The 12,803-nt window shown below is 42.8% G+C and overlaps 1 protein-coding gene across 1 annotated transcript in view; it reads right to left on the bottom strand.

Moving 5' to 3' along the window:
* Positions 1-7,135, bottom strand: part of kcnb2b (potassium voltage-gated channel subfamily B member 2b) — a 74,258-nt gene extending 67,123 nt beyond the window's left edge. Inside the window, exons 1-2 of the mRNA XM_020087230.2 lie at positions 7,001-7,135; positions 5,291-5,898 (exon numbers count right to left, since the gene is read on the bottom strand). Of these exons, the coding sequence (XP_019942789.1) occupies positions 5,291-5,875 (585 nt within the window). The 5' untranslated portion in view covers positions 5,876-5,898; positions 7,001-7,135. The remainder of the gene's footprint in view (positions 1-5,290; positions 5,899-7,000) is intronic.
* Between the last annotated feature and the right edge of the window lie 5,668 nt (positions 7,136-12,803).

The following is a 12,803-nucleotide window of genomic DNA, read 5'->3' as shown; positions in this document are numbered from 1 at the left end:
GCATGCAGATGATAAATGCTGCTGCCTCTCTCCACCAACACAGACACTATAAGAACTCATGTCTATAATCTAGGGAGGTTCTCTCTTATCTGATTATGATTGCGGGGTAAAGAGGATTTAGGTGCTGCTGCCTAAATGCTAGGCTGTACTGATTAGAGGTCTGCTGGAAGGCTTATGTAACTTGGAGGCAGCAGGAGGGGAGAAGGTGTGCTCTACCTAAATGATAAACTACGCTCTTATAATACATCACGATAACTTGCTAAAGGTCAAATAAGATAATGTAATACAACAGTAACTCCTGCAGGTCAAAGACGATCTTTTATTGGAACAATAACTCCGACAGTTTGGAGGTATTATCAGCTGCTCTTCCTCACATTGAGAGAAATATCTGGCTTGAAAGTTAGCCTCTGAATTATGACTGAAGAGCCATATACACCAAAAATCAGATTTTCACATGGCTGCAGGAGTCATGAGCAGTATTCAGTGGGAAAGGCTTTCTTACAAAATAAGCAAAAATGTAACTTAGATCCAGCCAACAAGCTGAGAACATTTCTTCCATAAAATGTCAATGCCCATTGATTTAACCGCACGAAGACCAACCACAATTCATGCAGAGTTGAAAGGATGATAATGAAGCACAAGGTAGTGGACCTGCTGCTTGAATTTCACCCAAAGGGACCATACTGAATGGTGTTTTTGATGTAGTGCTGACTAAAGTCCTCTCACTCATTCTCCCTATCCCCTGCCTCTCTTCATCTTTGATTCTCCCTGCACCAGGATGTGTAAGAGGTAAAACACACATTTATACAAATTCATGAACTAAATGAAGAAAAATAAAAATTAAAAAGATTGTGCATTGATTTAAACCTCGAAATGAGCTTATATAAAGCCCAGTCAGTCACAAGGATTTATTTTATTGTGAAAGCCTACCACCTATGCACCTATATCACCTTTACCCCCCTCACCTTTAACACTACTGACAGGAAACTGCAACTTGTACAGAGCTTTGCATTTTCTGATTATCTTAACCCGAATAAGGTTATATTCCGAATAAGCAATAATCAAGTGAAGACATGTGGAGTATTCTGACCTCATAGTCGAATTATGTAGACATGTAGAAGTCTTAATTACATCCGATCACTTTTTGCCACCATTTAGTTACATTGATCTATGGCTGTTGGCATTTTTCGATGATTCATGCCTTGGGTGCAAACAAGATGGGAAAAAAAGCAGTTGTAGCTGAAGCAAAATTAGAGAGAAAACTCCCAGAATCGTATACGGTGGCATCGTACATTCAACTATTTCAGGTTGAGGTTTTAAAGCTCTTTGCATAAGGTCAGATGAAATGGTAAAGAAATGCTCTGTAACATGTAAACAGAAATATGAATGGAATATTCTATTAGCAACTTATGTAAACATCATAATAGAAATTAAAAGTCTTATTGAGAATAAGGTCAATAGTCAGCATATTGGCATTTGTCTGTTATAAAATCTTGTGATGCTACAGCTTCATCACATTGTGTCATCATAATCATCAGTGTCTGTGGTGGACTGACTCTAGCTGCTTCCAAGCGTGGGAGGACCAAACGGCACCAGTCTGCCCCCATACAGGCCCACTGCTTAGCATTCGCACTAGCTCGACCAGCTTATTAGATAAAGGAGAGAGTAATGGTGCACATCCACATTAAGAGCAAGCACAGGGATGGACTTGGCCGATGTAGGGAGGAAGGAGGGAGACAGAAAACTCCACCTTGAAATTGACTGGCAAGTGGAGACGTCGATCTTTTTAAAATGCCCAGAATCCACAGCCATTATTTACCCAGACTGACTGAAGTCTGACATTGAGAGAATGGAATGATTTCTGCCTCAGAGTGACTGGTGTATCACAGCTTTAATATTTCATATTACACAGTTAATATTCTGAAAAGCTTATCTAGGAGCTCTGCCTGAGCACAAATCAAAATAAAAAGATGCTGCTCTTGCAAAATATTCTATACATATATTAAAGCCAAGCACTGTAGCCATCCATGGAACAACTAATACCAATAATTTATGATACCAAGGACATAGCTGGACTCATATGTTATAGTTGAAGCTCTAAATCAGTGCTGTGGAGTAACACTTGGTGAGGTCCTGATATTTACTGCAAACCTTCTGCATGACGCTCTGTTTATCGGAAACAGAAAAGACACGTCCAGTGGAAAACCATAAGCTGGAATTCTCCAAGCTACATTTACAATGTAAAAGCTTCAGGACTGGCCTTCGTGGAAATGATAATATGCTTTTGTAATACATTTACAAGGGGAATTATAAAGCAACAGGCGCTGTAATTCTAAAGCCCTTAAAGCAGTGCAGTAATTTGGATATGGCTCCCTTATATGAGCTCATGCTAAGTGTATTGGCTGTACAACTACAACTGTGACTCATTGTAAACAAAGGAGGGTCAGGGTAGCACAAATCCTTCTGGCTCAATATCAAGGATGACACGTTCTGCTGGATTAATAGAAATGACAGCTTCTCTGGACATGATGGCTTCTCAATTCTTATATAATTTAGTAGCACATTATACCTCTGGCTATAAGCTGTGAAGACACTCAGAATAGAAATGTGCCGCTAAACAGAATAAACAGAACAGGAATGATTATGATTTTTTTTGTGTGGCTTTGCTTTTCAAACTCTGTCGTGATTCAAATTTCAATAATATTTCCCAAACACACCTTATGGACCTGTGACAAGACAGGCACCAGATAGAGCGGGACACAAAATAACTCTCCTTCTCCTCCTCCTCCTCCTCCTCGTCCTCCTCCTCCTCACTCAACTTAAACACAGAGAGGCCACTGCATTAGCCCAGGTCCTCTTATGTTTTGACCATTTCATTCATTATTCATCGGTAAAGGTTTGAAAAGATCCAGCTCAGCATCCGGAGGCGTGACTTATTTACATGACTGCACCACTTACATCACTCTCTCTCTGGGCTTTCCTCTGTCACTACCCTTTCCACCACCTCTCCTCCCTCACTTGTCGATCACTCCAAACACCCCTCACCCAACTTTGCACCAAAACAAAAACGTGTCTGGTTCCACAGTCTGTTTCCTTTTTCTTTTTTTTTTTTCCCACTCTGAAAAAGCATGAAGGTTGTAATTCTAGCTTGATTGACGTTGTTCAAAAGGTCAGTTCCCTCGTGCTTAACCTTTGTTTAAGGGCAGAGAGGACCACAAGTGCCATTAAGCAACACAACGGGTGCTAATATTAGATTAAGAGGGGAGTAAAGAAAAGGGAGTGAAAGAGAAAGAGGGAGAAAAGGAGAGATAATTTTTATATGCCATATATTGTGATTGTATTTGAAAAAAAGGCTCAAATTGCTTTGTATCAAAGTGCACAGCTCTGTACCAGCCTAGTAATGACATTTCCTTGGTCAGTAGCTTTAAGGGTTCTCACTGCACGGTTCGTGCCCTATAAAAGGCTTCCCCGGCCTCTGGGAGCTGCCATCTGACAGTCGAGCGGACCCTGTAGTGTATTTTCAGATGTACTTCCAGCCGTAGTGGGCTCACAAGGCTGAGCCATTAGAGTCACGTTCAAGTCCTCCTTGCAGAGCACTCAGCAGAATGTCAATTCAATTTGAATTTGAGTGGGATTTCCCTTTAAGGTTTTACAGGCTTCCCCCACACGGTAGTGAGCAGGTCAGCAGTACGGAGATGCGTCTAGAGAATGCGGGGCCGTAACAAGAAGGTAAATCACTTTGAATATCACACAGCGCATCAAATTACCTGGCTCCCATCACCTGATTTTACTTGGATTAGATATTGGCAGCCTTCTTTAAATTGATTCATGCGATACCCAGCTTCTCTATGGAGGCTGAAAACAATTATTAAGATAAGAGGAGACCCCTGTCAATCACAGATCAGCAGTTTGTTCAGGGAAAACAAACCATGCAGGAATAGCACAGGAAATGAAAAAATAGACTTGTAGCTGGATCTGTGTATTCAGTTTCATTTGTGTGTTTTTTTGCTATTTTTAAAAGCATTTACTGAGCTCTAAATTTAGTGCAAGACGCCAGGAATATGAAATTTAATATATCAGGATTTCTAAAATGTCTCGGCCAGGGAAACATCCTTTGATTCAAAGGGAAAGAACTCACAACAAATGCACCACAAGCGCATCAGGAGCGGCATTTCTTACACAGACGGGATGATGTGGCTTTGTTCTCACACACTCACTCACACACAACACACAAACTGGACCCTGTGTTTATGATCCTCTGACATGGAATATAATCCCGGCCAGCCCAGCGCTGCACTGGCAGATGATGAGATCAGGATACTGGAGACCCAACGTAAATTACTAGTGATTGGATTTCATCAAGGTTGACCTACCTAATTGAGGGACTGAGTCAGAGCAGGGGTGGAATTCATGGGTGGTGGTTTGTGTGTGTGTGTGGTTGGGGGGGGGGGGGGGGGGGGAATTGAGGGAGATGTCATTGTTTTAAGGGGGGGGCTTGACATTGCTGTGCAGCCGTCTGATTTCTGCAGGATTCATCATGAAAATGTGACTGAGGTGGCAGCTCTTTGAAACATGTGGTACGTGGGAAGGGAGAAACACTCATGACTACCCCCCCCACCCAGCCTTCAAATCAAAAATGGCCAAAGTAAAAATAGTAAAGAGCTAAAGAGACGGTATTCATCCTGTCATTTCCGTAAAGATGCTCATCCAATCAGCGATGTGGCACGAGCGGCGACACTTGCGTCTCTCCCTTCGAGAGATGTGTCATGTCACAAGTCACTGAGAGGTCCGGTCTACGCTGACACACTTTATCACAGCAGAGAAAGCAACACTAGAGGCTGACTCACCTGCCAATTATCTTGTCAAAGCTAATGCAGTGTAAAACTAGCCCCTGTAGTGTTTCCACTCCTGGTCTATCACTTGCGGAACTTTACATGTGACTTTACCATGTTTGCTTCCATGTTACCACTTTCACTCTGCATCCTCTGCTTCTTTTTCTGTTACAGCCTCAAGACTGCACATTTCTCCACATTCACTTCATCATTAACAACTGTTCCAGTTTCCAGTGACGGAAAACAAACAGACTAGACGAGAAAGCACCTGATGAGAGAACAACACGCGGAGGCCTGAGATCCAAATGAATGTACTCCTGATGATTATGGTGGAAGCAGGTCTCAAATAAGTGTGCATGTAATGTGTTGTGATCCAGACAAGCGTGTTTGTCGTTGCATGTGAACAAGAAATGTGAGAAGGGGGCGGTGTGATCACACTTCCAGTTTCGGTTCCCTACCTTGGCAGCCACCGAGGAGCTGGGCTTCTCCAGGAGATCCCACAGCTTCTTCCTCTTGTCCGGGCAGCAGGTGTTATCAAACTCTCCCTCGCCCTCCCGCTCCCTCATTGTCTCTGCCTCCCGTCGCAGCTCCTCATTCATCTGCTCTTTCTTCTGGTGGTAGCGGGCCTGGCAGCAGGACTCCAGGTAGATCTCGTCTATCCCCCAGTAGTCCAACTCCTGGCCAAATGAAAGGGCGCACATCTCCTCCATCATGTGTAATTTGCCCGTGCGGTAAAAGTTCAGAATGGACGTGAATGCCCCCGGGTGTCGGTCGAAGAAGTACTCGTTTTCGTTCAGGCTGTAGTCGTCGCAGACCTCCATCAGGGACTCGTGGGTGTTGCAGTCTCGGAGCTTGCCGAGCCTGGTCCTGGGAAGTCGGTCCAGGGTCCGCCACAGCACCTCATGGTTAAGACCCCCAACATTAAGGCGGACTCTGCGTGAGCGGGCTTTGGTGCGGATTATATCGATGGGCTCTGGGGGCAACGAGGGAGTGTTTCGAATGTTGGTGGGCTTGAGCCCTGCTGGTCCAAGCTTTTCAGCCATCGTGATGGAGAAGGAGACTTGGTCTGAGGGAGACGTTATGATGACAAAAAGAAGAAAAATGGAAGGACAACAAAAGTCAAAAATGTTTTAAAATTATGTTGGATCCTCTTTAGGCAAGTCCCTCCATGGCTGAGGAAAGAAAAAGGATAGTTTGTGACATGACACAATGACTGATGACACATGAGTCAATTTCAGTATCAATATAAGGGAAACAGTAAATCACAATATAATGCCTGTGCACATTTACAAAATTGAACAATAAATCAACTCTCTACATCTGTAAGCTCATATTGTCAGTCAAAAATAGCACGGCCTCATTGATCCCTCCATCGCATTTCTACGGAGGTGTTAGACAGAATCAATGACTTTGTTTTATCAGTCAATAAGGTTGTTTTGTTTTACACTGGCACTGTTGTGGCTGTGGTGAGGCGATGAGCCCCTGTTGGTGCACCATCGGTCAAAATGTGGACCCACGGGTAGGCTCAGGACACAAATGGGAAGGAAGGAGCCTTGAAATTCATTCATATATTATTTCTTTGGATGGAGAAGGAGGTCCTGGGGTCTTATTATTGAGCTCTCCATTACCTCATGCTTTTAATCATTATTGTCACATTTTCTGTGTGAAAAAGCTACTCTAGAGTATTTATAATCTAACACAGATAATTGAAATGGCCTTTACACTTGGATAAATGATAAAAAAAAATTTTATTAAGTTGCAAGTATTTGATTTTTTGGTGTTAATTTAAAAAATAATCATCTCAATTCAGACTAAAGCTGTAATTTCAGTGTTGAGAATCCACTAAGAGGTTGTCCCTGAATGCAACAGTTTACATTTGTTACCTGCTTGCTTGGACCACAAATGTACCTTATTATTATAACAATTGGAAAAATAGGAGTCGATATGGATGTAAAGGGGGAAACTACTTGTTCTGCAGTTTAATACATTTAAACCTGTTACGCTACAACGGTTTTGTGCTCAGTAATTCTCTGATGCCTTCATATTCGTGCACCTAAATCAATCTATATCCAATTTGTGCTGGCAACGCGCAGGATATCCTCTCGACTCTGTTTAAAAGTAGATGTTGAAATGAAAATGCAACATTTAAGACATTTAAGTCTTCTCACCTTGCAGGGATAAACCACCTTTTGCATGCAAGACTCCTCTCGGTCCTACAGCAGGCGCGGATGAAAAGGGAGCCGGGATCCCCCTCTCGTCAAGCGGCCACGACCGAGCAGAGCACTCCGCGTACGCTGCGCAAAGACCGCGCGTCCCGCATTTTGTTGAAAACGAGTCGGGCGAGGACAAAACAAAGAAAGAAAAAAAGAACAAATGTCTTCCTCAGCGACTGCAGCTACAGAGACGGCGTTTTGGTTTCGCCATCGGGACACTGTGGAAAGAGTCTTCATCCAAATAAAGCTGGGAGCGTGCGGAGGAGACGGGCTCCACTGAATCACTGTGGCTGCAGACGTCGTGCGCGTAAAAAGCCAACGGGAGGGAACGGGATAAGCGAACTGCGGAGAGGACTGTCCCGCTGTACACTAGTAAAGGAGGAGCAGGCAGAGGGGGCACAGTGGCTGCACCACATCCCCGAGGTGAAAACATTAATGCAACTTGGCAGCAGGTTTATTTTATATAAACGCGAACACGACCACATCTCTTTATTCATGAGCTGTGCGAGATGCAGCAGCATGGACTTCATTTTAGATTTTATTTTGTATTGTTTCAGGTATAATAACTGCTATTATAGTATCATATAAACACACACACAGATTATATCCTTTATTTGATATCTCAAAAATTGTGAAAGTGTCCCATGATTCCATTCAATCTCAATGGTCCATTAAAGGCCGGGTTTGAATAGTCAAATAGTAGCAGGTGCACACTTTGCCATAGGCGACTTTAAGAATGAATATACAGATATTTACAATAACTATAAATGCACAATAAACTCTTTGCAGCACTGCAAAGAACAGGGCTGTATATAGGATGTTCCTAAAGCGGGGGCCATAAAGGGGGCCATATTTACACAGCAGGGCCATACGTCCACGCACAATTCCTGATTGAGCAAGGTACACCTTTAAGTCATTTCTGGTTTATTGTTAGTTCTATGGCTTTGAGCAAGGTAAAGATAATATTAAGCTATGCAGTAGGAGCAAGAAAACCAAATGGGTTTATCCTAAAACCCTTCAACTAAATAAATATTACATTTACGCAAAATTAGAAAATATAACATTGACATGCACATTGTCACCTTCAAAAAAACCAAAGAAAATAAAAAGCTTACAAATTAAAAAAATGTAACTAGTTGTGACTGTGTAACTAGGTTTTCTTAGTTTTTAAAGACTACTGACAGGACAGGAGCAGTCAGTATTCAGCTGGGGTCAGTGCCCCCCCTCGCACCATCCCTGGATCTGCCCCTGGTAACATATCTCCTCTGAAACTGATTGAAAATTACATTTTAGGTTGTAAACACAACATCCATCGCCACTACCAGTGTCGACAACCATGCAAAACAGCCTAAACCTCAAAATGCAACAACGAAACCTATTGAGATGCTCCATTTCACCCCTCCAGCAAGTAACCTGATCCACAGAAGACAGTAAGACGGCCTGACCCTCTTTTTCTTGACCACTTGAAACAGCAGTTGGCAGTAAGTCAGTGATGAACCCAGGCAGATACACCTTATGCCTCTTCCGCGTAATCAAAACCCATCTTCTCTATTAGCTATCAATATATAATGATCTCCCTACTCCCTCGTTTTAAATGAATAAATGGAGATATTAAATTATGTATCCCTTATTATCCCTAAGATCGTTACCTACTCCACCGGAGCGGTCTCTCCCTTCTCCCTCTTTCCCTCACTCTCAGTTCATATGAATAGTGTTCAATACAGCAATGATATTTCCCTTTAGAGCTAATGTGTCAGTTCAACATTTCCCCTTAGCCCAGCGCTTTTTGCAGAAATTTGATTATACACTGCATATATGTAATTGATTTCCCTGCCATGTTCCTTCCTTCCAGTGACATGTGATCAATGATGCCGCATTGACTAAATGGGCCCTTTGTGTGCAAGTATTCTATGTCTTAACTGTGTGGATGCTGTTATTTGAAGGTCAAAGGCTTTAGCGCCGGGGTCTCGATGTCACATGTAGATCTGCGGGATATATTCTGCACATTGACATTCCCACTGCGTACCGTATTCCTAGCAGTCGCATATGGGCCGAATTAATTATTTGAATGGGACTTTGCCACTCTGGCTGTCGAGAGCACCAGAGCTGCTGCTGTGGCTTTGCTGTGTAAATGTGATTCGAGTATGAGAGGGTTAGAGGAGTTGTGTGAAAATATGCAGCTAAGGTGCAAATATTCAAATATTCACTTAGGTTTTTTTTTCTTCTTTTTCTTCCAGCAACACAATATTTAACACTGATGTACAGTTTGCAGATTGAATTTCCTCTTTGAACCTGTGACACCATGCTGACATTAATTTGGCAGTGCTCAGGCCTAAAGTAGTGAAGCATCTCCCTGACCTCGAGTTGACTGATGACAAAACTGCTGATGCTGCAGTTGTTAATTACTTAAAGTACAGAGAAAAGATTAAAGGTGATTGTCTTGCATCACCTTTTTCATTAAAAATGATCAAACTGGAGGCTAGTCATGTATCCTATTAGTCAGGACATGTGAGGTAAAGCGGTGGCGTTGGTAGAAAATGATCAGCAGAGCAGGATTGCACGCTGCAGTGAGGTGTGGTGTGGAGTAATGTAATACTTAGTGCGGTAGATGCTTCCAGCTCCATACTAACACCACCTGCATGCATGTGTTCACTGGGGAGTTGCAGCCAGCCTGTGTCCAACCATGTAGGCGGAATGACTCTAGTTACCAGCCTCATATCTGTAATTACTAACTTACCATAAAGAAATGTGTTGATGCCCTGCAGGTTTTTAAGACTAAAAAATGTTTTTTCTTTCCCCTCAAGGTTGTTCGCAGAGATGAGGTCATGCATGTTTTTCATTTTCTTTTTTAATTCCTATGTACAATGTGGGCATGTGTGCTTGTGTGGGCTGTTGCCATGGCAACTCAAATTGTAGCATCATGCTGGAGAAACACTTTGGGCCATGCATGCAGCCAGGGAGGCTTTGCAGAACTGGCGTGGCCGCGCTTTGTGACAGCAGTTGAATCCACCGTTTGGTCAATTAACCTCCGGTGTCTGTATCTATCAGAATATATTACACAGTCTGACGGGGATAATGTGATGTGATAATGAGGACTGAACGCCATAAGCAGATGTTTATTCAGGATATTCTGCACATGAGGGAAAAAGGAAAGTAAGGAATGAAGAACTCAAAGGTCACCAGCCCACCGCCCCCACAGGTTCTACTCTTGTGGGTGTATTCTCATCAATACCATGCCAATAAAAAGAATAGACAACTATACTGCGGCTGCATCATTCCTGAGCCCTTCACCTTCGCCTGCTGGTGAGTCCCGTTTCCAATTTATCATAAACTGCGTCCACATCATCGTCCAAACAACACCTCGGACACACTTGCACCCCAGAGCTTCTCTTCTGTGCTGTCAGCTCATAAGAGAGAGACACGTCATGATTTCTTCATAACACACTCATTAGGCAGATACACTAAGGAGCAATGTGCAGATCATTCCAAGCTTTCCTCTGATCAGCTGAATGCATTCGCTTAAATAAAAAATATGCTGCTGTGTGAGGTTCTTAAAGTACTGCAGTGCATGATGAAGACCCTCATAAACATGTTCTTCTTTAGCAACGGTAGAGCACATTTAAGTTATTGAGCTATTTTGTCTTGCATGTGAAATTAATCTGTGAGTGTGGTTGAAGAGATAGAGGGGAGAAAGAAATGTGGAAGGCTGTAATTTAGTGCGCACTCCTGCAGGAGGAGGAGAGCAAGAGTCACATTCACTTAAATTACAATAATAAGCATTCAATCAATGTGCAACACATTTCTATTAATAGCAACTTTCAACAGATTTGAATGCTTGTAATGAAAAAAAAAGACTGCATGGACAGGAAAGATTTAAAAAATGTATCCATACTTCCTCTCTCACTTGTTTCCCTGCTGCCTGCTCCCTGATATTTTAAGGGCCGAGATATAATGTAATTTTTAAAGGCGTAATTTATTATTCTGTGAAACTCAAAGTTACGGAGGGTTCATGAATGGCTCGACATGAGGCCACCAACTATGAGTTTGAACACTCTGGAGGAGCTCCGTGATACATTATGTACAAACGTCAGTGTGTGTGAACGTGTGTGTGAACATGTGTGTGAACGTGTGTGCGGCTGCGTCTGCACGTCTGTGTGTGTGTTTTTGTCAATAAGAGGGAGGAAACACGCCATGGTAGCAGCCTGTTTATTCTCTTTGGCTATTTTTAGCTGCTGGCCATGTCAAGGTCCACACAAGCCACCCACCCACAGTGGGCAGCAGTGGCCTTCAATATAATGGTCTGCCACAGACCAGAGTCATTAATCTATGTCATCGTTTCATTCACCCCCCCAAACACACCTGTTCACCTCTGATGCTGCCAACAGCACTAAGCATGTCCGAAATACACACAACACAATGGACATGGAGGTGCTTTGGTATTTGGTTGAGCAAAACAGAACATATGTTTGGTGTCCAGGTGACGTGTCAGTCGAAGTAACTAACATGTCAACCCCCCCTCATGGTTATTGTCTCTCTCCCTCCTCCCATCAATCACAGCACAGCAGCGATGCCCTGAAAACTGTCTTTGAAAAGAAATACATGTTTATTTTCCTCCATGATATGTCCGTGTCAACTGTATTCTGTCAGATGCTGCTGTTACCAGGGGACAAACAAACATGATTGATTACTACTCATCATTCTGGGTTTGTTTACGAAGTACATCCAAGTCCATGGATCACTAACTGTGTGTGTGTGTACACGTGTGTGTGTGTGTGCATTTGTTTATTTTATTGGGATCTCTGGTGCAACTGCATGTATACATTTATACAAACAAATGAACACACACACACACACACACACACTGCAGCTGCATATATACATATACATACATACACACACACACACCTATACACAGCTGCATAGAAACACAAACACAGCAACTGCATATGCATAATATATATATATATATATTATATATATATTATATATATATGCACAGCTTCAGCGCAACCTCCACACTTCTGGACTTGGTGCCACACTCATCAGCATTCATCAGTGAGAATATTGCTGCCTTGCAGGGTAGACAAAACACTCACTGCTGCACCTTTACCCAAAGTGCTCGTGGCTGCATGATAATGTGTATATAATGCACTCGGTCTAATTGGTGTGAAAACAACCAGGCTGGCAATTTGACCCGCTGCTGCCGTCAAGAGTCGTCTTGAGAATGTAAGCGTTTATGTAATCAGGGCAGGTGTGGCACCTCCAGCGTGTTCCAGTGATTACTGTGTGATGTACACAGGAGTGAAAGACAGCGAGGACACATCGCGGCATGAATAGCAATGTAGTCACTTCAGACTGGACCTGAGCTCGGGGCGAAGCATATACATTCAGTCCACACCTGCCTTGTTTTAATTGTGCCATTTTATGTTCAAACCACAACACAGCCTGTGATATTAAATGGGTTTTAGACAACAGAGGAAATGTGGTTTGTGTATATCGCAGTAAGAATTGCAAACAGACCAGTTTTTAAATCCTAGGACCTGGTGATACTTTAGTACGATCATTTTAAGCTGTTTCTTTAACTAAAAAAGGCCCAAACTACATAAATACATGTTTATGCATCTGAGCCAGGCTGTTGATCTGTGCATATTTCTTGTGTGCATCACTCGTGCTGATGTAACACAAAGGTTGCTGTGTTACGCTTCCATAAGTCAGTGAGTTGCATTGATATTGCTGTCAGTTGTGTAATTGGGTCCAC

The sequence above is a fragment of the Paralichthys olivaceus genome, chromosome 17 (genome assembly GCF_024713975.1).
Source record: "Paralichthys olivaceus isolate ysfri-2021 chromosome 17, ASM2471397v2, whole genome shotgun sequence".
Taxonomy (NCBI): domain Eukaryota; kingdom Metazoa; phylum Chordata; class Actinopteri; order Pleuronectiformes; family Paralichthyidae; genus Paralichthys; species Paralichthys olivaceus.
This window is presented reverse-complemented; position numbering and strand designations above follow the sequence as displayed.